Below are 24,820 nucleotides of genomic sequence, written 5' to 3' on the forward strand. Positions count from 1 at the left end.
TTTCATAAATGGTTTCCAGGTGGGCCCAGAGGTTGCCCTGCAGAGGAAGGTAGAGGCACCAGGAGGATTTAGCAGAGGGATCAGTGAGGAGCAAAAACAGGAAGAGGGTGGGAGCAGGCCATGGAAAATTCACTGCCAGGAAAGAGACCAGCATCTGGTTTGCATTAGGCTGAGAGCTTCGAAGCCCAAAGCCTGAGTGGGAGATATTGTTATCCGCAGGGCTGGCGGGGTGTGACGCCTGGTCAGGAACTGGCAGCTTCTCCCAGCGGGAACTCAGAGGCGGACAGGAAAGAAGAGAGAAGGCCAGGGAGAAGGGGACAGGAAGCGCGGTGTCTGCCATGGATGCCACCTCCCGAATGGTACCAGATCGGTCCCATGGTACAGTGGTGGGGACTGAGGCCTGGAGAGGTTAAGTGACTTGCCCAAGGTCCCAAAGCCAGGGAAGGGCTGAACTTGATTGGAATTCAGGCCAAAGGAGATAGAGTGGAGCATTCAAACCACCCCTTGGGTGCATTGTATTGAGGCCCGCTGGGCCAGGCACCGACGATGGGGTGATGAGTGGGGGGCAGCCCTGGCCCACAGGTCACTCAGGTCTGATGGTGCCATGGGGACTGTCATTGTCGTGACAGTGACCTTCATGACCCGAGATGGACCATGTGTCTGTCGCCAGCCCAGTGCATGCAGAGGAAGAAGCGGTCCCTGGGGGAGGGCTTCCTGGAGGAGGCGGCATGAATGTTCTCAGAGGGAGGGGGAGGCTGCAGAGAGGGGGCAGTGTGAGGAAAGAGAAAGGGGAGGGATGGAGGGCATGTCTGGGCGTCAGCAGCTGGCCTGATGTGCCTTAGAGGGTGAGATTTCATTTTACAGTTGGGGAAACGGAGGCCCAGAGAGGTTAACATGCCCAAAGGCTCACGGTTTGGGAGTGGGGTCAGATCCAGCCTGTCTAACTCCAGGTCCGTGGAGTCTGATACACCAGCTGGTCTCTCTCTCTCTCTCTTTTTTTTTTCCCCTGAGGCCTCACCCGCTGCATGCAGAAGTTCCCAGGCCAGGGGTCAAACCTGCCCCTTAGCAATGACAATTCCAAATCCTTAACCTGCTGAGCCACCAGGAAACTCCTGACTGGTCCCTTTTTGTTGGTGGTTAAAAGCCTTAAGGGGATATTGAGGCCAAGGACCACAGGGAGGCCCTGCCCGAGGCCACATAGTCAGCCAGTGACAGGGGCCAGGGCTGGACAGGCTTTTTCCAGCTGGCTGACCTGGGCCGGAGGGGGACAGGCAGCCCCGTCCGTGGGCCTGGTAAAAGCTGGGGGCCTTGGGCAAGTGGAGGACGTGTCTCACTTCCCCTCGTGGTGTCTATCTCACCTTCCCTGGCTCAGAGCCCAGGAAGGAGGGCCTCAGCATCTCTGCTGCCCGCTGAGCCACCGGAGTTAATAATTACTTGGTTGAAGGAGATAGAGGCCTGTCTGGGAGGCGCCTCCCTCCCAGGCCGCTGCTCCTCAGAGATAGCAAAGGTTAGTGCGAGTCTCAGCCAGGGGGTGGAGAGAAGGCTCCTGCCACTTCCCCGCCTGGCTGTCTCCAGAGGGACCCTCGGTCCGGCCCTCCAGCCATGGACCCGGCTAAGGAGTATGCCGAGTGCCCTGCCCGAGGAAAGTGCCCTGTGTTCTTGGCAATGAGCTCAGGGACTGTCCGCTACGCTCCATCAGGTCTGGGCCCTGCACTTGAGGGGAACTTGGGAGAGCAGCTCTGGGACACAGACAGGTGAGCTAGGGACCTGGGAAACAGGGTGGCAGTGGGAGCCTTGCCAACTCTGCAGGGGCACTGGGGGAAGGGTGAGAAGCCGGGCTCCAGAGAGGACTGGCTAGGAGGGGTGTCACGAGCCTCCTCCAAGGCCAGCACCAGGAGTGGCCCTGGCTGTCCTGCCCAACTTAGAGGCATGTAGCATCTGAGGCTCAGAGAGGGCAAGGCACTCATCCCGGGTCACACAGGGAACTGAAGTTCAGAATCAGGAGTCATCCAAGCAGGCAGTCTCCTGGATGGGTCTGTGGCCCAGGCTGCCAGGCTGGGTGTAGGAGCTGCAAGGTGCGGGGGTGGGGGTGGGGGGTGGGGTTGGGGAGAAGAGTGGTTGGTTGGGAGGCAGAGGGCACACATTTTATTTTTCCCTCCCCATCTGGAGGCCAGGCACCTTGTAGTCTCCCCTTATTGCCTGACAGTACGTAGCTCCTGTTTCCGGAGAGCCCTCTGGTTTCTGGGCTGTCTGATGTTTCAGAAAACAGGTGTGAGGAGTCTCAGCTTCAGCATCCTTGGCTGTGCGACATTGGGCAGATTCCTTAACCTCTCGGGAGCCCATCCTTTTCATCTCAGAAACAGAGCTCACGGGGCTCTGAGAGGAGCTAGTGAGGCCTTGGGAGTCCACAGGAAGCAGATGCTGAGATCATGGGGTATTTCAGGCTAGTCACTGGGGTGGTGACAGTGACCCCACACTTGTCCTTCGAAGCCTTGCTCAAGGGCCTCCCCAGGCCACCAGCCCTCCAGGGCTGACACTCCCTCCGCTCCTTATCTCTCACCAGTCGGGGTTACCACGACTTGGACCAGGTCTTATCGCCTGCCTGGGCTTGTGAAGACTTGGAGGGTAAGCGTCCTGTCCCGAGCTGCTTTTGTGTCATCCGTTCCACAGTCCCCTAAATAGTGAGCAAGGTCCAGGAAGACCGCAGTTGCTCAAGACTTATTTGGTGACAGATTCGTCAACAAACGTATAATGACAACTTCTCTGGGCCAGACCCTGGGCAGCACTGTGGTGGGTGGAGAAACTCAGCTCCAAGGAAGAGCTGGTCCCTGCCCTTGAGAAACCACAGTTGTGGAAATGATTGCCCTGCAGAGTGAAAGGGCATGGGAGGTTTGGAGGTCTGGGCAGAATGAACAGGCCCTCACGGAGGGCTGCCCAGGTTGTTCACTGCACAAGGCGCCAGCCAAGGCAGCATGCATGTGAGCAAGGCATCAAATCTGGCTTGCCCTCTGCTCACCAAGCCCCGTGGCTTAGCGTGAGCCGTGCCCACCTAGGAAAGGAGCACTGGTCTCTATTTTGAACAGTCCCCATTCACATAGCAGCGTGTGCCCTGGGCAAGCAGTGGCCCTGGAAGTTGAGGTCCTTGAGTAAGTCCCCCAGCCACATCTCCCCACCATGCTGGAGCCCCAGGAGGACAGAGCCTCTGTCTATGCAGTTTCCTTTGGCTCGCCAGCCTATAGGGCCCCCAGATTGTGCGCTCAGAAGGGGTAGCTGAATGCATGCCTGAATGAAATATGTGCCCTGAAACGAAGACCCCAACCTCAAGCCTGAGTCTGAGGGTAGGGAGTGCCCTGAGTTCTAGCAGCATCTGGAAAGGAAGGAAGTACCTCCTCCCAGCCTCCCAGGCTTCCTCTGGACCCGGACGGTGGAAGCCCTGGTCCCTGGCAGGAGAGAAGTGGGATTATGCTCTCACTGGAGCATTCCCAGGTTGAAATTGACCCTAATGATCAGGGCTCAGGATAGGTGACAGAGGGACAGAACGGCTGAAGGACACAGAAGACCATTCAGGGAGTGATTTGGCAGAAGTTGTGGGACTTGACAGGGCTGTGTGTGTGTGTGTGTGTGTGTGTGTGTGTGTGTGTGTGTGTGTTGGGGCAGGAGGGTGCATGTCCCAGATCAGGGATGCGGGGTGTCTGCTCAGAGCAAGAGGGGAGGCCCTGGTTTGGCGGGGTACGGTGGGGAAGGAAGGCTGGGGTTGGAGACTTGGGCCAAAGGTGGAGCCTCTCTCAGGATAAGCTCCCAGGAGGAGAGAGAACACTTGTTTGGGGGTCAGCCCCCCTTCTCACAGGGAAGGATGTGGCGCAGAGACTGGCGCAGAGCAGGGAGCCCAGGGAAGGAGTGATGGCCAGAGGGCCGGGTCAGGGGGTGGGAGGGTGTCTGCCGGCCTTCAGTGACAGTCCGCGACGAATCAGGAAGCTGAGAGCCTGGAGCCATTGTGGGTTCTTGAGCAGGGGTGGCCCTGGGAGGGTGCTGCGCTGAGTTGCGCTGGGCGGGCGGGTGCCTGGAAGGGAGCTGGAGCATCAGAGCGTCGCGCGGGTCGCGGCAGGATGGGGACCGGCTCCTCCCCCACGCGGGCCGCCGCACCGTCCCGGGCGGGCGGCCTGGAGCCGGCTGGGCCGGGAGCGCGCGCGAGCTCCGCGTCGGCCGCCGGAGGGGCGGGGCCGGGCACGTGTCCTCGGGCCACCCCTCGGCCACGTGACCCGCCGAGGGCAGGGTCGCTGCCGGACCCGGGACCGGGGCGCAAGCCAGGGCCGCACAGACCGGCAGGGAGCGGGCCGGACTGACAGGCGGCGGGGCAGCCCGGCGGGCCCGGGGCGGAGTCGGCTGCGGGCGGGGACGGCGAGGAGAGATCGCGGCGGCGGCGGTGGCGGCGGTGGCGGCGGCAGCGCGGGGGACCGACGCCCGGGAGCCCCGAGGCGCCGGGATGTGGAGCGGGTAGGTTGGCGCCGGGTCTGCGGTTGCCTCCGGGGGTGGGACGGTGGCGGGGTGGGGGGTTCCCTGCCGGGTGTGTACCCCCACCAGGAGGGCCTCTGCGCCCCCATCCCTGCCTGCGTTCTAGCGGGAAGACTGACGAACTGATTCGCACCTGGGGCTGGAAGGACACTCCGAGGGCTCGGGGGTCTCTCTGGGGGCAGCGAGTGTAAAAGGTGGACTGCAGACCGTCCGGAGGTGACAGCGCCAACTCCTCGCTCGTCCGGAGCCCAAGTGAGGTTGAGGGGGCGGGGAGAGGCGTGCAAGCCAAAGTCTGGGATATTCATTCACTTAGAGGAGGGACCCCCCCACACACCCCCACCCCGAGACTGGGTGAACCCTTGAAGAGCAGTGCCTTTGGGGAAGGGGGGAGGGGCGCTGGGTTTCTGCCCGATTCGCTTGCAAGTTGGAGAACTTCGATTGAGGGCTCCTGGAGCCTGCTGGGTTCACAGATGTGGGGTGGGAGCTCCCCGCAGCCTGGAGGGGGGCCAGTCAGTGCAGACTCTGGGCCCTGGGCTAGTGGCTCCAGGACCCGTAGCTATTCATTCTCAGGGGGCCGTCCCAGTCCCTGGCGGACCAGGTGTGGGAGGGACCCTTTCCCTGTAATGTGCAGAAAGGCTATATGGTCTTCTGGAGTCGAGTAGGGTAAACACTGGAAAAACCAGGTCCTGGAGAAGTGGCCAGAGTGGGGGTGAATTGTATTCCTTTAAGAACTGGGCCAGATGGGTGGTCCCAGGACTGGGCTCCTCCCAGCCCCAGCTGGGGGAATGAGAGAAGCCCCAGTGGGGAGGCTGGCTCGCTGCAGTTCTGCAGCAGGCTGGATCCACTTTCCTTCTTGGCACCTAGCGAAGCTTGAGCTGAGACGCTAGGGGAGGGATGGGGGATCCACCCCACCCCAGCAGGGGCTGCTTGCTGAGGGAATGGGCTCTCCCGGTAGGGGCGAGGTGTGAAGGGAGAGAGTTAAGCAGAGCTTGGATCCTCTTGGAATCACCGCCCTGGGGCAAGGGGAGTGAGTGTAGGGAGAAGGTGGTTGAAGTGGGTGCGTGACACCTGGGGAGGTTAGGGCCATCCCGTCTGGGGTTAACTGTGTCTGAGGAGCTTGCGCAGGAAGCTTGTGACTCCTGGTGTTGGGAGCACCCGGGCAAAACCCGGCCACCGAGTTGCTGTGTGATCTTGAGAATACGGCCTCACTTCTCTGGGCCTCTAGGTAAAATGTGCCAGATTGCGTGGTGGGAGTGGTCCAGACCAGAGCCGGACAGACAGGTCTGGGAGCTGCCGGTAGATAGATACGCACTTTATTTTTATTTTTATTTTCTTGCTTTTTAGGGCCGCACCTGCGACATATGGAGGTTTCCAGGCTGGGGGTCTAATCGGAGCTACAGCTGCCAGCCTACACCAGATCCGAGCTGCGTCTTCGACCTATACCAGAGCTCACGGCAACACCGGATCCTTAACCCACTGAGCGAGGCCAGGGATTGAACCCGCAACCTCATGGTTCCTAGTGGGATTTGTTTTCGCTGCGCCACGACGGGAACTCCTAGATACTTGCTTTAAGGACAGGATCAGAGAGGTCCTTCTGGATGGACCCGGCTGCCAAGCCGACCCCCACTTGATCCTCACTGTGACTTCATTGGATTCTGCAGGGCTTCACTAGGTGCAGCGCACACAGTAGGTGCTCCATAAATGCAGATGGAAAGCACAAGGGGCAGAATGAGAAGCCGGACATCCGTGGAATGAGAGGCAGAGTGTGGGGGTTACCTTGAGCACTGCCTTTTCAGGGACCCCTCACTTGGCTGTTGGAGGCAGGGATTGAAGGATCAGGGGCCAAGCTGCCAGCACCCACTGGGGCCTGGTGTCCTAGGCGCGCACCCAGACCCCAGTGGCATCTGGGAGGGACGCTGTTTGGGTCACACTTGCCCAGGTAACTGACAGCTGCTGTGACAGCTCTGGGCAAGTGCATACTTGGGATCCTGGCTCCTAGACCAGGAGGGGTGGGGGGGTGACCCTGGCTAAGCCTTGGATGTCTCTGGGGCTTGCTTTCCTCATCTGGAAGACAACTGAGCGATGTCTCTTGGGTGCTTGCTCTGTTAATGGCCCAGGTCGTGGTGCCAGTTCACCTTCTTGGCCCTGGACCCAGGGTTGCTCCCCTGGGGTGGGTGGCAGTGGCAGGACCCTGCAGGCACTTGGGTGGACGCTCTTCCTTGGGACTCTTGAGTGTGGGCCCTGAAATCAGGACCTAGAGGGGGCTCCCCCCAAACCAGGCTGCTCTCCTCCCCATCTCCCACCGGGTCCCATGTTCCATAGTCTTGGGTGCCAAGCCAGCTCCAAGGTGATGGGACAAAGACGGTGACTTGGGTACTTCTGCTGCTAACACAGTGCTGGGCACTCGAGACTTAGACAGCAAAGGCCAGAGTTTGGGTTCTTGGCTAGTTTTCTGCCACGAAGTAGCCACGTGACATTGGTGTAACCTCTCTGTCTCTCTGTCTCAGTTTTCTCTTCTGACGGATGGGACTGACCATACCTGTCTTCAGGGAGGGACAGGCTTGATGGATGGATTGTGGGGGAATGAGAGACCACCCTGACCTCCCAGGGATGGGGAGCTGTATCTTTGCTGCAGGCAGGATGCGGGGCAGCTCCAGGGCTTCCAGATGGGCTGTGTGATCTGGAGAAAGTCACCAACTGCTCTTGGGCCTTGGCTACCCCTAAGGGGCTTGGATCTGTGAGGTCTAAGTGACAGTGAACTACAGGCTCTGAAGCGGCGTCTGCAATCTGGCCTAGGGGATCCAGGATCAGAGAGCAGGGGAAAGGAGTTGTGCAACTTTCACTGTCACCTCCTCCGCTTGGAAGCCCTCCACGATTTAACTACCTTCCCCTCCACCTTGAAGGGCGGAGATAGCGCTCCTGCTGTTCCTTAAGCAGCACATCTGTCTGTGGGCTCAGATTCTCATGAGAGTCCAGCTTGACCTAGACCGTCCCGACATCGGCACAAGATTTGTGCCCAAAAGGGTAGAGGAGGGGGGAAGCAAAATGAATTAGACTGTGAGGTCGGGGGCTCAATGATGTTCCTGCCCGAACCTGTGCAGATTGGGTGAGTCAGGACGGGTGGGGTGTCTGGCACGTGACAGGTGCTCACTGGGTATGTGTGGGATGTTTGAGGTCTTGGGGTGTCTGAATCTTCCATTGTGGCTGAGCAGGTTAAGAACCCAGCTAGCATCCATGAGGGTGCGGGTTGGATCCTGGCCTCGCTCAGTGGGTGAAGGATCCGGCATTGCCCTGAGCTGTGGTGTAGGTCACAGACACAGCTCAGATCCCGCGTTGCTGTGACTGTGGTGTAGGCTGACAGCTGCAGCTCCGATTCGACCACTAGCCTCGCCTGGGAACGTCCATAAGCTGCAAGTGCAGCCCTAAAAAGACCAAAAAAAAAAAAAAAAATTCTTCTAGGACTAAACAGGCAGACGCGAGGCATGTGCAGTGTGCCCTGCTCTGCCCCAGTAGAGGAGGGAGCCCTCCATCCCCTCAGCCCTTGTGCAGGCTCCCAGTGGACACATGGACACAGGGCTGGATTCTCTCATCAGAGCTGGGCTGGGCTGGCAGGCCTGGGGCTATGACAGGGAGAGGCTTGGGCCGGTCCACCTGCCTCAGGTGTTCTGACCTCGCTGCCTAGCATCCTCTGACCTCGCTGCCTAGCATCCTCGAAGCTGCTCCTGCCCTCCTTCCCATCCTGTCCCACGTTCTACCAGGCACGGCTGCTGCCCTCCTGCGCACACCTGCTTCCCCCTTCCTGGAGTGGTCCAGGCCCTCCCTCTCCTACCCCTGGGGTCCCTGGCATTCTTCTCTTGCCATGTATGACACCATTGTCCCATTCTTCTGGAACCCTCCCCTCCGCCCCTTCTGTTCAGGTCTCCAGGCTGGCTCTCTGTCCTTCCCCTCATCCAGGCCGCAGCTGCTCCCTTGGGGCTGGCGCCTCCTGCCTCAGCCACCACTTCCCAAATGCCTCAGCTTCCTGCCTTCCTGTCCCTGAAAGACCCCCCTCTCAGTTCCTCATTCCTGTCATGGGCACCACTGTTCTTACAGTCCTTGGGGGGTTTTTTTGTTTGTTTTTTTGCTTTTTAGGGCCGCACACGCAGCATATGGAGGTTCCCAGGCTAGGGGTCGAATCGGAGCTGTAGCCGCCGGCCTACACCAGAGCTACAGCAACACCAGATCTGAGCCCCATCTGTGACCTATACCACAGCTCATGGCAACGCCAGATCCTTAAACCACTGAGCAAGGCCAGGGATCGAACCCGAAACTTCCCGGTTCCTAGTCAGATTCGTTTCCACTGTGCCACAATGGGAACTCCTTTTTTTCTTTTCTTCTCTCTTTTTTTTTTTTTTGCTTTTTAGGGCCACACCCAAGGCATATGGAGGTTCCCTGCCTAGGGGTCAAATTGGAGCTACAGTTACTGCCCTACACCACAGCTACAGCAATGCCAATCCTTAACCTACTGAGCGAGTCCAGGGATCGAACCTGGAACTTCACGGTTGCTAGTCGGATTTGTTTCCGCTGTGCCACAACGGGAACTTCCCTTGGTTTTTAATTATATTTAATATATTATATTCTATTTAATCATAACAACTTATATTCTGTCTCTCCCACTCCAGTCCCTGGTCCTCCCATAATCGCCCCCCCACACACACACATCTTTTGTCCCCGTGTGTTCCCTCTGCGTGCGTTCCCTCCGCGTGTCCCTTCCTAGCCCAGAGCCTGCCTGGCTAGAACGGCCACCTTGCCTGGAACCCCACCACCCCCGCCACCACTCGGGCACTGTCTCAAACTTCCTCAAACCCCATCTGCATCCTGCTTCACTTCTCTGAAACCACCATTCATCCCCTCTCCTCCGGGCCTGACTTCTCTGGGTGACGGTTCACATGACACATTAGTGCCTGGCCTCTGGTTCAGTCCCCCCCCCCCACTTCCCCTGCTGTGTGTTCCAGCCAGGTTGCCATCCCTCTCTGAGCCTCGGGTACCTCATACCGACCGGGCTGGGAGGTCAGTCCTTGGTGTCTCAGCAGATGAAAGACCCAGGGTTGTCATCGCTATAGCTGTCACTGCTATGGCACGGGTTTGATCCCCGGTTTTAGAACTTCCCTATGCTGCAGGCATGGCCAAAACCAAACCAAGCCAAACAAACAAAACTGGGCTGGGGGGGGGGGTGTCCAGTGTGGCTCAGCAGGTTAAGAACCTGACTAGTATCCATGAGGATGTGGGTTTGATCCCTGGCCTCGCTCAGTGGGTTAAAGATCAGGCATTGCTGTGAGCTGTGGTGTTAGGCTGGCAGCTGCAGCTCCAATTCAGCCCCTAACCTAGGAACTTCCATGTGCTGTGGGTGAGGCCCTAAAAACAAAAAACAAACAAACAAAAAACAACCAAAAAAACTGGGCTGGCAGAGGATCTCCCTGTCTGTCCATCGTGACATCCGTGGAGTTTGTGGAACAGTGGGCTGGCGGGGATGTGAGCGGAGCTTGGGAATCAATGATGTGTTGGTGGGTGTGGAGCCGAAGACGTGGCCATTCTCTGTAGGCCGAGCCTGGCTGGGCTTGCGGGTTGGTCGGGGAGCCAATGTATGAAACCTTTCCTGGGACCCCCTTGGCCCCGGGACCAGAGTCACTTGGCCGTCAGCCTCAGTGTCCTCAGGGCTTGCTGGTCTGCCCAGGAATCCCTGAGCAATGCTGAACTGGGCCCCTGTGCTGAGGCTATTCTGGAGCCAGGCTCTGGGTCGGGCGGGGTTCCTGCAGACTCGACCAGCTGCGGCAGTCCCGGCGCTTGGGCTTGGTGGCTCCAGGCTGAGGGTGAGGGTCCAGTGTGAGCCCCCAGCCCTCTCCTTTCCCTGGTTTTCAGTGTTGACTTGCTGGGTCCTCCCCTGCTTGCTTAGCGAACCCATTGTGCCTGTGCGCAGAGGGGAGGGGGGATCTTTAAGTCAAAGAGTGACCTGGGCTGTGGTGGGCTGGAGGGGAGGGGGTTTGAGGGCAGAAGGACCCCGTGGGAAGTGGGGTGGGCCAGGGCTGGGAAGAGGTATTTGGGACCCTACCTGGGCCCTGCTGGGGGTTACTGGGTGACTGGGGACCATAGAATCCAGGGTTGGCCCTCATTTTGTCTTTTTTTTTTTTTTTTTTTTCTTTTTAGGGTTGCATTCGAGGCATCTGGAAGTTTCCATTTTCCAGGCCAGGGGTCAAATTGAAGCTATAGCTGCTGGTCTACACCACAGCTACAGCAATGTGGGATCCGAGCTGCGTCTGCGACCTACACCACAGCTCACGGCAACCGTGGATCCTTAACCCACTGAGCGAGGCCAGGGATCGAACCTGCATCCTCATGGATACAAGTCAAATTCGCTTCCACTGAGCCATGACGGAAGCTCCAGAAATAGCCTTTTTATTTTTAAATTTTATTATTATTATTATTATTTTGTCTTTTTGCCATTTCTTGGGCTGCTCCCGCAGCATATGGGAGGTTCCCAGGCTAGGGGTCTAATTGGAACTGTAGCCGCCAGCCTACACCAGAGCCACAGCAACGCAGGATCCGAGCCGCGTCTGCAACCTACACCACAGCTCACGGCAACGCCATATCGTTAACCCACTGAGCAAGGGCAGGGATCGAACACGAAACCTTACGGTTCCTAGTTGGATTTGTTAACCACTGCGCCACGACGGGAACTCCCCGGAAATAGTCTTTTTAAATCTGAGATTGAACCTGAATCCTCAGGGATTCTGTGTCAGGTTCTTAACCCACCGAGCCACAACAGGAACTCCCTCATTTGCCAGTTTTTGTGGATGGGGAGAAAAGCCCTGCTGGCCTTCCTAGGCAGGCCTGGGGAGCCAGGATTGCGGTTCCTGCCTCCCCCCACCTTGTGCATTTCCTGGGGAAGTGACCCAGCAGGGCCCTTCCTGTATGAACTGCCCTGGGCTCTAGGCAGTGGAGCTGGCTTCAGGATGGGGCATGTTGGCGGTTCCCATTGACCTCTGACCTTGTCTCTTTCCATCTCCTGCCCTTGGAGTAAACCCCTTCCCAGTGGCTCCTACAGGGTGTCCTGGACACCGAACTCTGTTTCTGCAGGGAATTGGGGACGGAAAGTTTTGCACAGGGGGCCGCGGACCTGGACTGGGTGGGGAGAGAGGCAGAGCTGAACGTGAGTGGTAACCCGTGCTTGCCAAGGACTGAGTCCTCACCGCCACAGGCGTGCTGGTCTGGAAGCCTAACGTGTGGAAAAGAACCGCTTTTGCCTTGGGCGGCCCGAGGGCCCTGGGGACCCTCTTTCATCTGAACATTGAGTCACAGGAGCTGGCCTCTGGGGAGGGTCCGCAGATACCAGCTTCCCTCCCTGTGCATGGTGGAACCTCCTTTCCCTCTGGCGCCTGCTCCCCTGGCCCAGGCACTGGGCCCCCTGGTGACCACGGGGTGGTCCTGCTGTTTGCATGCTTTCTGCCCTGAGGATTTGCTCCTTGGGCTTTTCCACTGGCATCGGGGGGAGGGTATCGGAGACTGTGGGGCCACCCTGGACCACCATTTCCTCTGGCTGCACAATAGGGTCCCATCGCCGCAGCAGTGGGCTAAAGTGAGAGGCTGCTGGGGAAGTGATGGGGGGCTGTCTGGCCACACCCCCAGCCCTGCCCCTGGGACTGGCAGGAGAGTTAGCCTTTTGCTGTGGCCTTTCGCTGTGGCCGGCAGTCTTATGCCCCCCAATCCCCACCAGGCAACACCCGGGTGGTCCCTGCTGTGGAGCTAGATGTCTGAGACCTGGGATACCGCCCTGTGCCCTGTGCTGTGTCTCTGAGTCTCCCCCTGCCTGCCCTTGGCCACCGTTCTTACTCATTCTATTGTAGTGGGTGGCACCGAGGTGGGGTCCCCACCAAGCTTGAGTGACCATGGACTCCCTCTCAACTGAGGAGGTGGGGCTGCCTTAAAAAAAAAAAAAAAAAAAAGAGTTCCCTTTGTGGTTCAGCGGTAATGAACCTGACTAGTATCCAGGAGGACTTGGGTTGGGTCCCTCGCTCAGTGGGTTAAGGATCTGGTGTTGTCGTGGGCTGTGGTGTAGGTTGCAGATGAGGCTCAGATCTGGCGAGGCTGTGGCTTGGTGTAGGCCAGCGGCTGCAGCTCCCATGCAACCCCTGGCCTGGGAACTTCATTTGCCATGGGTGCGACCCTTAAAAAAAAAAAAAAAATGGGGCTAGGCCTCTAGGCTCTCCCGTGGGCCCCCCATTCCAGTTGCAGGACACAGCCTGGGCAGGCGTGGTGAGGGTGGCTGTGGATAGCCCCTCTTTACCCTACTCCTTATCCAGCGACTTCTTGATTCTTTTTTTTTGTCCTTTTTAGGGCCACACCCGTGGCCTATTTGGCCCAGGCTAGGGGTCGAATCGGAGCTGTAGTCTTCGGCCTACAGCCACAGCAACTTGGGATCCGAGCCACATCTGCGACCTACACCACAGCTCACAGCAACAACGGATCCTTAACCCACTGAGCAAGGCCAGGGATCAAACTCCCAACCTCATGGTTCCTAGTTGGATTCGTTTCCGCTGTGCCAGGACGGGAACTCCAACTTTTTGATTCTTAGGGCTGTACCCCCAGGTACAAGTGCAGAAGCAGATTGAGAAAATTTCGGTGACCTTCCCAGGGGCCACATGTGGATCGCAGGTGGGAGCCTGGCATGGACCCGGCCCTGCCCACGTGGCTGTGCTCTCAGCCACAGCTCCTGCAGCCCTGGCCCTCCCTCTCTGGGTGGCAGTTTCTGGGCCTGGGCAGAGGCGGAGAAGCCAGTTTGGGCTGGAATTGGGGCACATGTCCCTAGCACAGCCAAGGAGGAGCCTCATGGGTGCCCCTAGGTCCAGCAGCCCTTGACCCCGAGGCAGATTCTACTTTGGGCCTGGGCTGAAGACCCGGCCACCACCAACTAGCTGTGTGACCCTGGGCAAGTCCCATCACCTCTCTGAGATTCCATCCCTCATCTGTAGGATGGGGACCATACCAAGGATGCTGTTGAGAGTTTGATTTTTGATCTTTGATTTTTTTGGCCTCGCCCAGCATGTGGAAGTTCCTAGGTCAGGGACTGAACCCGTGCCACAGTAGCAACCTGAGCCGCTTCAATGCTGGATCCTTAACCTACTGCGCCACAAAGGAACTCTTGTCGAGAGTTTGTTTTGTTTTGTTTGTTTGTCTTTTTTAGGGACAAACCTGCGGCCTATGAAAGTTACTTTGTTCGGGGGGGTCTTGTTGGCGAGGGAGTCCCTGAGGCTTACGGGCCTGAGGCGATGGCATCCAGGGGACACACGGGTGTCCGTCCCATGTTATCTTATATAAAATTCTGGGGGTTCCCATTGCAGCTCAACGGTCACAAACCCAACTAGGATCCATGAGGCCATGGGTTGGATCCCTGGCCTGGCTCAGTGGGTTAAGGATCTGGCACTGCCATGAGTTTCGGTGTAGGTCGCAGATGCGGTTCAGATCTGGCGTGGCTGTGGCTGTGATATGGGCTGGCAGCTGTGGCTCAATTCTACCCCTAGCCTGGGACCCTCCACATGTTGCAGGTGTGGCCCTTAAAAAAAAAGGGAAAGAAAGGTCCCTGTCTGGTCTAAACGCTGTTGACAGAGTGATGGGTGTGTGCTCCCACTTTATTCATCAAAGCCCCAAAGCGAGGCAGGACCCAGCAGTCGGGCAGGGCCATGAGGCGGGTTGGCAGTGGGCCCATGGCTGGGGTCCCGGGGTGCCTTTTGTCTTAACCAAAGGGGACCCTGAGGCTCAGGGGGCTGCTCAGTGACTGTCCCAGGGTCCAGAGCACAGGGAAGAGGGACAAGACAGCCCCCAGCCTTGTCGTACACATGTCCCCTCTGCAATCCTGAATTTCCTGACCCCTCTGGCCTCATCTTTCCTCCCGCCTGTGCGGGCCCCTCTGAGCCCCCTCTGTTCCCCTGCCCCACAGCTCTAGGCAGCCCAGCCCCCCACTCTCAGCCCAGCCACTGCAGCTCAGAAGCTGCTGGCTCAGGAGCCGCCAACTTTTGCTGAGTGCGCAAGTCCAGAGGTGCTGTCTTGGCACAAACACCACTGCCCAGCCCTCTCCTTCCCTCCCTCTTCAGGGTCCTGGGAGCGGAGTGGGGGGTGGGGGGGTGGAGTCAGGCGGGGGTGGGGAGAGCCGAGGCTCGTGACCCCCACCCCACGCTCTATCTCTAGGGTCTTCAACTTCAGGGAGAGGAGAGGCCTGAGGCCCAAAGTGGGTGTTTGAGGTCACAAGGCAGACCAGCGGAGAGCTGGGACCGCCCTGCCACTCAGTCCAGAGGGCAGGAAGTGGGGCGGCCTTTCCCAGGCCGCTTGCAGAATCTTCCTGCCTGCCCTGGTTGCCCTGGCTGCCCTGGCCGAGTCCTTCCTCTCTGGTCCACCCTGAATGGCATGAATTTGCATACAATTTGCATTAAGAAGCAACAAGGGGGAATTCTCTTCATGGCGCGGTGGTTAACGAATCCGACTAGGAACCATGAGGTTGCAGGTTCGATCCCTTGCCTCACTCAGTGGGTTAAGGATCCAGCGTGGCCATGAGCTGTGGTGTAGGTTACAGACCCGGCTGAGATCTGGTGTTGCTGTGGCTCTGGCATAGGCCAGCAGCTGTAGCTCTGACTAGACCCCTAGCCCGGGAACCTCCATATGCTGCCAGTGCGGCCCTAAAAAGACAAAAGACAAAAAAAAAAAAAAAAAAAAAACAAGCTATGAGGTCTGCCAAGGTTTTCTGCACACCTCTGATCTGTGCAGTGACCCTTGAGGTCGAGCCATGGATTATTTTAATTTTTTTGCTTTTCAGGGCCGCACCCGTGGCATAAGGAGGTTCCCAGGCTAGGGGTCAAATCGGAGCTGTTGCTGCCAGCCTACACCACAGCCACAGCCACACCAGATCTGCGACCTACACCATAGCTCAGGGCAATGCTGGGTCCTTAACCCACTAAGTGAGGCCAGGGATTGAACCCAGAACCTCATGGTTCCTAGTCGGATTTATTTCCACTGCACCACAATGGGAATTCCCTGTTTTTTCTTTTTTTTTTTTCCTTTTCTCGTTTTGTTTAGTTTTGTTTTTCTTTATTTTGTTCCGAGGTGGAGCCATTGGGATTGTCCCCATTTTAGAGACGGGGAAGCAGGCGCTCAGCCCTGATGCGTTTACAGTATCTTCTGGGCAAACACCTATACCTGCTGTGTGCTGAGCACCTACTGTGGTCCTGGAGGGTGGCTGATAAAGATGAACACGTCCTGTCTGTGCTCCCAGGAGACCCTGTGCTTGGTCGTTCTGCCCTGGGACAACCTCGGTGATAGCCCATTTTACAGATGGGGAGACTGAGGCCTGGAATGGCAGGTGCATTGCCCAGGGCTGGTCCCTGGGCTCAGCTCTCCAGGCCTCAGGACTCCACCCTGTATCTACTCTTTGCCTGGCAGCCAATCCCACCCGGACGAGGGCCACCGGCCACCCATTGAAGCTGTCCCGGTCCCCTGGAAGAGCCACAGGGAGTCCCCGGGAGGCCTAGCGGAGACCCCTGCAGGGGAGGAGGCCCAAGGCGAGGAGGGCCCTGCGGCCACCCAGCTGGACGTGTCGCGCCTACGCAGCTCTTCCATGGAGATCCGCGAGAAGGGCTCAGAGTTCCTCAGAGAGGAGCTGCACAAAGCCCAGAAGGTGGGCTCGGACGGTGGGGCATGGGGGATGGGGACAGGGGCCTGCCTGGGGAGCCGAGGGCTCTCACGCAAAGCCCAGAGATGTCACACACTTGTCAAGGCCATCTGCATGCCAGGCCTCTGCTGGGCATGAGGGCAGCACAAACAAAAGAGAGACAGTCCTTGTGCTTTTAAGTGACTTTTAGAAGTCTTGGAGTTTCCTGGTGGCTTAGGATCCGGCATTGTCACTGCTGTGGCATAGGTTCGATCACTGGTCCAGGAACTTACGGCATGCTATGAGCAAGACCAGAAAACCCCAGAGTTCCCATCATGGCACAGTGGAAACAATCCGACGAGAAACCGTGACGTTGCGGGTTCAATCCCTGGCCTTGCTTAGTGGGTTAAGGATCTGGTGTTGCTGCGGCTGTGGTGTAGGCCGGCAGCTGCAGCTCCAATTAGACCTCTAGCCTGGGAACCTCCATATGCCATGTGGCCCTAAAAAGACAAAAGACAAAAAAAAAACCACATAAAACCCCACAAAAACAAAAAACTTGACATTTCTGAAACCCGAGTTCTAACAGACTGACAGCTGGGGTTCAACCTCATGCTATGAGCCCAAGGAAAATGCACCCTAAAACTGTAGGGTCGCAGAGGAAGCAAGCTGGGCCCTGAGGCCCCCATAAGATGACCCAAGAACAGCACCTGCTCAGGTGGGCCTGGTTCTCCCAGCGCCAGGGCTGTGGGTCCCCAGGAGGCTGATGGGCCCCTCCCTTGGGCCCCCCAGGAGCTGAAGCTGAAGGACGAGGAGTGTGAGCGGCTGTCCAAGGTGCGGGAGCAGCTGGAGCAGGAGCTGGAGGAGCTGACGGCCAGCTTATTCGAGGTGCAGGGGCCGAGAGCAGGCTGGGAAACGGGGCTGCGGGGCGTCCGTGGGCCCCTCCCCCCTCCCCACTCACGAAGAGCCCACTCTTTGCCCAGGAAGCCCACAAGATGGTGCGAGAAGCCAACATGAAGCAGGCGGCTTCAGAGAAGCAGCTGAAGGAGGCGCGAGGCAAGGTGAGGCCCTGGCCAGCCCTGACCTCCAGTCCCAGTCCCGACCCCTCAAGCGCTGGCCTTTGCTACCCAATCAGACCCTTGCATGGCCTGGAGTGCATGGGGGGGGGGGGGGCGGGGGGGGGGCAGCAGATGGGCAGATCGAGGCCAGAAGCTAGGGGCAGAGGTATCTGAGATGACCTCAGGGGTGGGAGCCCAGCTCCTTAGAACTCCGGTTGTGTCTTTCCTGCACCATAGAGACGTTTTGGGGGACTTTCTGGGGCCAGAAGGGTCCTGTGACCCTTGTAATTTCTTTTCCTCCTTGCCATACCCCCCTTTCCAGAGCAGAAGCCTCAGTCTGGCTGTGTGCGCCTGGCAAGTTGCCTTACCTCTCGGAGCCCATCTGCCCATCTGCAAAATGGGCAGGCTGGACTGTTCCTGGCTTCTGGGGGTCCCTCAGCCACTGGCTTCCCTGGGGCGCCCTGGCTTCCTGGGCGACCTCATCCAGGCCATGGCTCGTCTCCGAGCCTCAGTTTCCCTCTCTGCAAAATGGGTATCTCAGCCCCCACCTCAAAGGCTGTTCCAAGGGTAACAAGTGGGGTTAGGTGCAGGGCGGGCTGCCCTGAGCTGGCATTGGCAGCCAGTGGCAGCACCAGCCTTGGTCTAACCTTGATGGCTGTCTCGTCCCGGCCAGATCGACATGTTGCAGGCAGAGGTGACAGCCTTGAAGACACTGGTCATCACGTCCACACCAGCCTCTCCCAACCGCGAGCTCCACCCGCAGCTGCTCAGCTCCACCAAGGCTGGACCCCGCAAGGGTCACTTGCGCCATAAGAGCACCAGCAGCGCCCTCTGCCCCGCCGTGTGCCCGGCTGCAGGACACGCCCTCACCCCCGACAAGGAGGGCAAAGAGGTGAGGGACAGCGGGAACTATAAAAGGAGACAGTGCCACTGTCAGCCAGGCAGCAGTGCCCGCTGGAGACCCGGCGTGGTCCCCGCTGTGTGACCAGGAGCCTGTCCTACCCTCCCTAGGCCTCTGTGTCCTCTAGCTGTGACAAGCACTGAGCAGGTTCCTTGTCATATGAGATGATTGGCCCTCAGGAGGGTCCATGGGGTACCTGGTCCAGGCAGGACAGTGGGCTGTGATGCCCTTGGCCATGGGTTCTTGAGCAAGAAAAGTCCCCTGTTGACACGTCAGTCTCCTCCTATGAGCGGGGCCTCCTGAGACATGGGTGCTGCACCCAGTGAGCGCCCATGGGGGCTGTGATGGGATTCAGCTTCCTGGGTCTCTTCTGAGCTCTAAGCTTCCGACTGGGACACTAACGTCGCCTTCCTCTGTCTGTCTCTGTGCACCTGTCTGTCTGTCTGCCCTGCCGGCCCAGCCCGGGCTGCCCCCACTTCTCTCCCTGCTCCTCTGCGTGGTCCCCAGCAAGGCGGTCCACCTCACCTACGAGCCGGCCTGGCAGCTCCCGCCTGGGGAGCTGCCCGTGGGCCCCACCTCTGCTACCTCTCTCTCCTTTTCCCGACAGGTAATGGCCCCAGAGAGGGGCCGCCCCCTCCGCTCCCTCCCAGCCTCTCGCTCTGCATGTGCCCCGCGGCGGCCACGCGGCCACTGCGTCGCCTCCCAGAGTGGCCTGTGTGTGTTCCCTTCTGTGTGCCCGTCGCTGCGTGTACCTGTGGGTCCCTGCGTGCATCTGTGGGTCCCTCCAGTGTCACTCTTCAACTCCCTGTCCTCAAGGAGGCAGTGAGGGGGCTTCAGGAGGAGGCCCCGGGGCCCACGTCTGTCATCTCTAGAGCCAAGAAACTGAAAAACGCACCCAGAAGTGAAACTTTTTGAGTTCTAAATTCTCTGGTGCAAAGGGAAGAGAAAGTTCCTTTTTGGGACGTGACTCTCCCTGCATGGCCACAGGGGACAGGCCTGCTGGCCTGCTGGGGCCTGCCCCGCAGCCTCCCTGGCTCCCCACTCCTTGGGCTCTCTGCCTGTCTCTGCCATGCTGGCCCCCAGCACCCTGACCTCTCTGCCCGGCTCACCCTCTCCCCAGGTGGACGCCACCCTGTTTGCAGAGTTCCAGGCTTGGAGGGAATCACCCACCCTGGACAAGACCTGCCCGTTCCTGGAACGGGTATACCGGGAGGACGTGGGCCCCTGCTTGGACTTCACCATGCAGGAGGTGAGAAGGACAGAGGGTGGCCAGAAGGTCGGAGGGGACGGGGGAGGCAAGGAGGGGGGGGGTCCCAGCCCCTCAGCCCCTTAGCCGGAGGCCAGCCCCTCACCTCCTCACCCGCCGTCCTGCTCTGCCGCAGCTCTCGGCCCTGGTCCGGGCTGCTGTGGAGGACAACACGCTCACCATCGAGCCCGTGGCTTCGCAGACACTGCCCGCGGTGAAGGTGGCCGCTGTCGAGTGTGGCCGAGCCAAGTAAGCTTAGCGCCCTGCACCCTTCCTGCCCCCTGGGAAAGCCTTGGGTTCCGCCAAGGGGGTGGCTGGGGAGCAGTGAACCTCAGGCCTGCCTGCTGGGTCCTGGAGTGGGACCCGAGGGTGGGAGAGGCCCTTGACCAGAGAGGGACAGTGGCTGCCCCCATGCAGGGCAAGGAGGCATCCTGGGCAGAAACTGCTGCCGTTAGTCGTGCAGCAGGGGTCTCCCTGCTCCTGGCTGGCCTGACTTACATCCTTCTCCCACTCCTCTCTCCCACAGTGGGTTCCGGGCCCCGATTGACACGTAAGTGATGTCAGTTATTGGTTCCACCTCTGGCGCTGGCATCTTGTCCTCTTTCTGCTTCTGCTGCTGGCACTGAGCAGGGATAGAGGCAGAGCAAACCTGCCTGCATGGAGCAAGGGTAGGGACTAGGGCTTGTGGCCCCAAGGAGGGAGCCTTGTCACAAGGGGACATTTGAGCCGGGTTTTGAAGGATGAGTAGAAGTTTGCCAAGCAGGGAAGGGCCTTTCAGGCAGAGGCAAATGAATGAGTGAAAGTATGACAAGCAGTCTTAATGGAAACACTGCTGGATGGGTGAGCAGAGCGGTGGTGTGGGTGGGCACAGAGTTGGGGCTCAGGCCACAGAGGGTGTTTTGGGGCCAGTGTGTGTAAAGGGCCTCGAATGCGGTTTGGGCTTTAACCCACTAGGGTGGCACTTCGCAAATCATTGATAAATAAATATTCCCTGAAAAGAGGGTCCCCTGGTCGAATCAGGGAGTCACAGTGAACCTAGAGGCAGCAAAGGCTCTGATAAGTCCTGCAGCCAAGGAGCCCTATTTAACCTTATTTTATTTGGGAATCTCCGTAACTATTTCCTGGGCAGTAGGAAAGCAGCATGGAAAGATAATGGGCTAGATGTGAGTTTTTGGAGGAGCCCTTGGCTATAACATGGAGAAGAAGGGTAGAGACTCCTGCTTAGATGGGGGAAGGGGGGACCTGGTCTGAGAGGGTCCATATTTAGGGGCTATAGAGGGTGGAGCTTTGGTACACCTGGCATGGGGTTGGCCAAGCTCCTATCCAACATGAGTGAAGTGAAAGGTTTAGAATGGGATCCAGCTTGGCTTAAAGGCCTCTCCCAGGGACTTCTGGGACTTCCTCCTCCTTGGCCTGGCTCCAGGGTTTTGGGGAAGCTGGGACCAGGGGAGAGGATGCCAGCCCCCACGGTGAGGTCTCTTTGCCCCCCCACCCCAGCCTCCTTCTGGCTGCTGCATCTTCCCTGCATCTTCCCAGCCAGCCCCTACAGCCCCCTCTGCTTTCCCCTAGTACATGTGCCCTGAGTGGGCTGGTCTGTGCCTGTCGCCACCGAATCCGGCTTGGGGACTCCGAGAGCCACTACTACATCTCGCCATCCTCCCGGGCCAGGGTGAGTCATCTAGTAGCAGTGTTACCGGGTTCCTAGGGCTGCTGGCCTGGGACTCTGGGCCCCAGGCCTGAGAGCACAGCCTCGATCTATAGAGAGGCAGGCCCAGAGAGGGGCAGAGAGTGACCTGGGCCACAGCCCAGCCAGGTGTATTCATCTGATCACTATTGAGGTATAACAAATTATAAGTGGCACCCTTTATCTCCCATCTCCCTGGGTCGGGAGTCTTGGCATAACTCAGATGGGTCCTCTGCTCAGAGTCTCCCGGGCTGCTGTCAGGGTGTCAGGGGCTGCATCCTTTCTGGAGATCAGAGTCTGCCTCGGAGCTCACGTGCCTATTGGCAGAAGTTGGTTCCTTGCGGTTGAAGGACTGAGGTAGCCACTTTCTTGCTTGCTGAAAAGTAATCACAGGAGTGACAGCCATCACCTCTGTTGTTTGATGTAACCTAATCAAGGGAGTGACACTAGCGTTCAGGGGAACCCCAACCTGAGGCAAGAGGGGTTCTATACCCCAGAGGCCAGTCAGTCGTTGGCTGAGGTCTGCAGGGGGAGGGGGTGCAGGTGGGCACCTATGAGCCATTAGCTGCCAACACTCTGCCATGGGGAGATGCGGCCCCAGCCTGGGGAAGAGGCTTGGGCAGAGCACCAAAGCACTGGTATCCTCAGTGCCCTGCAAAGGACCTGGCGCAGAGCAGGCCTCAGGCCAGGCTGGGGACTTCAGGCATGAGGGTTCAGGACAGCCAGAAGAGTAGCTTCTGATCCCCTCATCTTTCCTGGCATTACGAGTGACACCTGATGAGTCCTGGCTGGCCTGGCCTCCAGCATCCAGAGCAAGCCGGCCCTTTGGGGGAGTGTGGATTCCAGGCACTCTGCCGGATTTCACTTTCCAACTCTGCTGCTTATTAGCTCCATGACCTCCTGCAGTTGTCAGGTCGTTCTTGGAGCCTCTATTCTCCCCACGTGTAGAATGGGAATGATTAGGCATGTCTGCCTCATCTGATACATGTACTTAATTATTATATGCTTAGTTAGCACTACCTTTTCATTTTTTTCTTAGGGCCACCCCCGTGGCATATGGAGGGTCCCAGGCTAGGGGTCGAATCGGAGCTACAGCTGCTGGCCTACACCACAGCCACAGCAACACCGGATCCTTAACCCACTGTGCGAGGCCAGGGATCGAACCCACAACCTCATGGTTCCTAGTTAGATTCGTTTCCATTGCACCACGATGGGAACTCCTAGCTTTTTTTTTTTTCTTTTTTTAATGTAACCTGGGGGTAAGGAAAGGATTTTGTAAAACTTATAGTTGATGCTTCATTTAGGAGTAGTAATATTGCTGCTATTAATATAACTTTAGAGCCCAGCGTTATCAGACTTAGATGGGACGCGGGGCTTCCTGGGCTACTCTCCCATCTGCCCTGACCTCTTTTTAGGCGGGGAGTGGAGAGCCGAGGTCACACTCTGCCTTCTCTGTCCGCAGATCACAGCCGTGTGCAACTTCTTCACCTATATCCGCTACATCCAGCAAGGCCTGGTGCGCCAGGACGGTGAGCGCCCCCTGGTGGCCATCGGGGGGGGGGCGCGCGGGGGGGGGGCGGGGCGGGGCGGGGCCAACCCCCGGGCTTGGCCGCCCATACCTGGACCCGGTTACTTTTTCCTGCTCAGAAACCTCAGCCTGGGGGCCCGTGGAGCCAGCGTTCTTGTTTCTGGCATTCAAGACCTGACCTGACGGGGCCTATCCTGTAAATCTCCCCCGCCTCTCAGAGTGGCCTCTGTCCACCCACTGTCCTTCTGTCCCCATTATGCCAGGCCATGGAATGGGCCCTGAGGGCCCTGGACTGACCGCTGTGCCCTGCCCCCTCTGATCAGGGTCATTGAAGAGCCCAGGGAGATGGGGTGGGAGAGGATTTGCAGCCTGTCAAGTGTGTGGCACTGTGTACATGCATGTCCGTGACAGGCTGTGGAGGTGACTGTCAACCTCCAACCCTTCCAGGTGTTCAGCCCTCAGCAGTTTGCAAGGCCTCAGTGGAACCTCAAAGAGGTCCAGCCACTCGCTGAGGTCATCTGTCCTGGGGGACTGGGGAGCCCTAGAGTGCCCAGCTAGCTGCCCTACCCAAAGCTGGGGGAGGGGCCAGGCCATCTGCTTGAAGTGACCCTGAATGGTCACTGAGCTGTCCATCCTCTCTGCCTGCAGCGGAGCCCATGTTCTGGGAGATCACGAGGCTGCGGAAGGAGATGTCGCTGGCCAAGCTCGGTTTCTTCCCCCAGGAGGCCTAGGGCCCGGCCCAGGCCTGGAGGGGGGCTCTGAGCTGAAGCCAACGCCCGCGCCAGGACAGACAAACAGATGGGGTCCTGGAGCCGGCCCTGAGCCAGAAGCTGAACAGAGGGACAAATGGCCAGGCCTTGGATGCAGCCCTGAGCCGGCACCAAACGTCCAGCCCAGGACAAGACCTCGAAAGGTGACCTTCTCTCTTCCCTCGTGGCACTACCAGCCACCAGGAGACTTTTAAGAAAGCACCAAAGACCAAAGGGCTTGGAGCCGTGCAAAGGGGCTCAGCCCTTGGAAGGGGACCCTTAGGGCAGTCAGCACCCCCTTGCGGGTGGGTCCCTGGAGCTGCTGCCTGCCGGTGCCTCATTGGCTGGATCTCCAGGGTACCCCCTCCACCCCGCCCCCCCTCACCCCGGCCAGTTTCCAAGCCCTGGGTACCAGCTCCCCCTGGTGGCCATACTTCAGCCCATTCCCAGGTGGCTTTTCCATCTGAAAGACCCAGAGAGCGTGTGGCTGTCCCAGGTGCCCACGGGGCAGCAGAGCCAGGAGGGGCTGGCATGGCCTCCCCGGCTGTTTTCCATTCCATCCTGTATCTGCCTGAGAAAGGCCCCCAAACGTTCTTAAGATGTATCAGGGTCCCAGCCCTCTCTCTTGACCTCCTCCGCCCCACCAGCTGAGCCTTATGCTGCAGGGAACCCTGCCCCCACCACCGCTGGAAGGATCAGGGGCACTTTTCTCCCAGAGTAAAACCCAGACGGGCCTCGGGATGCCCAGGCCTGTTTGCAGCTGTAGACAGCCATTCAGACAACCGGGGGCCGAGCTCCCCCAGCCCTGCACGCAGGACTGGGGCGTGGCGGGCAGGACCTGGGCCCCTCCACACCCCTCAGTCTGCTCGGGACCCGGGTCCAACCTGGACACATCCCTCACCACGGCCGATTTCCTCCTCTGAATGGAATGTAACACGATCTCTATTTAATAAAGGACGGCTTTGTTGGTAGAGGCTGGGCAGCCACGCGACGCCTTCACTCCTGCGCCCTGGGGCTCCAGCCAAGGCTTGGGCATCTGAAGGAATGAAACGAAATCCTTTCCTTGCTCGCCCTCGTGCTTGGGATTAAACCCAAATCCTGGAGGGATTGCGGTAGGGAGCACCACCCAAGTCCTCCCCAGTTTTCCGCGGGGCTGTAGGTTATTGGGCCGGGGGCGTGGGGCGGCGGGGGGCGGGGAGCCAGCTTCCTCTCCTTGTGCAGCATGGCCTGCTGTCAGGAGGATGGGGGCTCTGCTGCTGCATCACGGGGGACCTTGGTCAGATCCCCTTCTGGTCTCTCTGCCCAGTCTCATGGGAGCCCGGAGTCAGGCATCAAGGCTGCCTGGCGCATGTGGGAACGAAGGCAGGATTGATCGGTGACGTCTGCCAGCAGCACAGGCAGGGACTGTGGTAGCTCCGGATTTCGCCACCCTGGTCAAGGGACAGTAGTCACAGGTGGAAGACGGTAGGGGTGG

At 58.8% G+C, this 24,820-nt stretch overlaps 1 protein-coding gene across 3 annotated transcripts; it reads left to right on the forward strand.

The window, feature by feature from the left end:
* Positions 1-269: 269 nt before the first annotated feature.
* RAB3IL1 (RAB3A interacting protein like 1) lies at positions 270-24,317 on the forward strand. 3 transcript variants are annotated; one of them, XM_047775548.1, is made up of 11 exons: positions 270-359; positions 15,976-16,210; positions 16,973-17,068; positions 17,164-17,241; positions 17,912-18,130; positions 19,260-19,388; positions 19,522-19,634; positions 19,912-19,935; positions 20,955-21,054; positions 22,532-22,598; positions 23,246-24,317. In XM_047775548.1, exons 1-11 carry the CDS (start codon positions 343-345, stop codon positions 23,326-23,328), a joined length of 1,161 nt encoding a protein of 386 aa, XP_047631504.1. In that variant the 5' UTR covers positions 270-342; the 3' UTR covers positions 23,329-24,317. The 3 variants fall into 3 exon arrangements, with proteins under 3 accessions (XP_047631504.1, XP_047631503.1, XP_047631505.1); XM_047775547.1 differs by lacking the exon at positions 270-359 and adding an exon at positions 1,559-1,754; XM_047775549.1 differs by lacking the exon at positions 270-359 and adding an exon at positions 4,418-4,494.
* Positions 24,318-24,820: the final 503 nt, after the last annotated feature.

The sequence above is a fragment of the Phacochoerus africanus genome, chromosome 4 (assembly GCF_016906955.1).
Source record: "Phacochoerus africanus isolate WHEZ1 chromosome 4, ROS_Pafr_v1, whole genome shotgun sequence".
NCBI lineage: Eukaryota > Metazoa > Chordata > Mammalia > Artiodactyla > Suidae > Phacochoerus > Phacochoerus africanus.

Bases quoted from the DNA above. Each gene is read 5' to 3' on its own strand.
- RAB3IL1 (XM_047775547.1), top strand. From the start codon at position 1,603: ATGGACCCGGCTAAGGAGTATGCCGAGTGCCCTGCCCGAGGAAAGTGC. The intron at 17,069-17,163 runs GTGCAGGGGCCG...CTCTTTGCCCAG, and splicing joins TGACGGCCAGCTTATTCGAG to GAAGCCCACAAGATGGTGCG. The intron at 19,936-20,954 runs GTAAGTGATGTC...GCTTTCCCCTAG, and splicing joins TTCCGGGCCCCGATTGACAC to TACATGTGCCCTGAGTGGGC.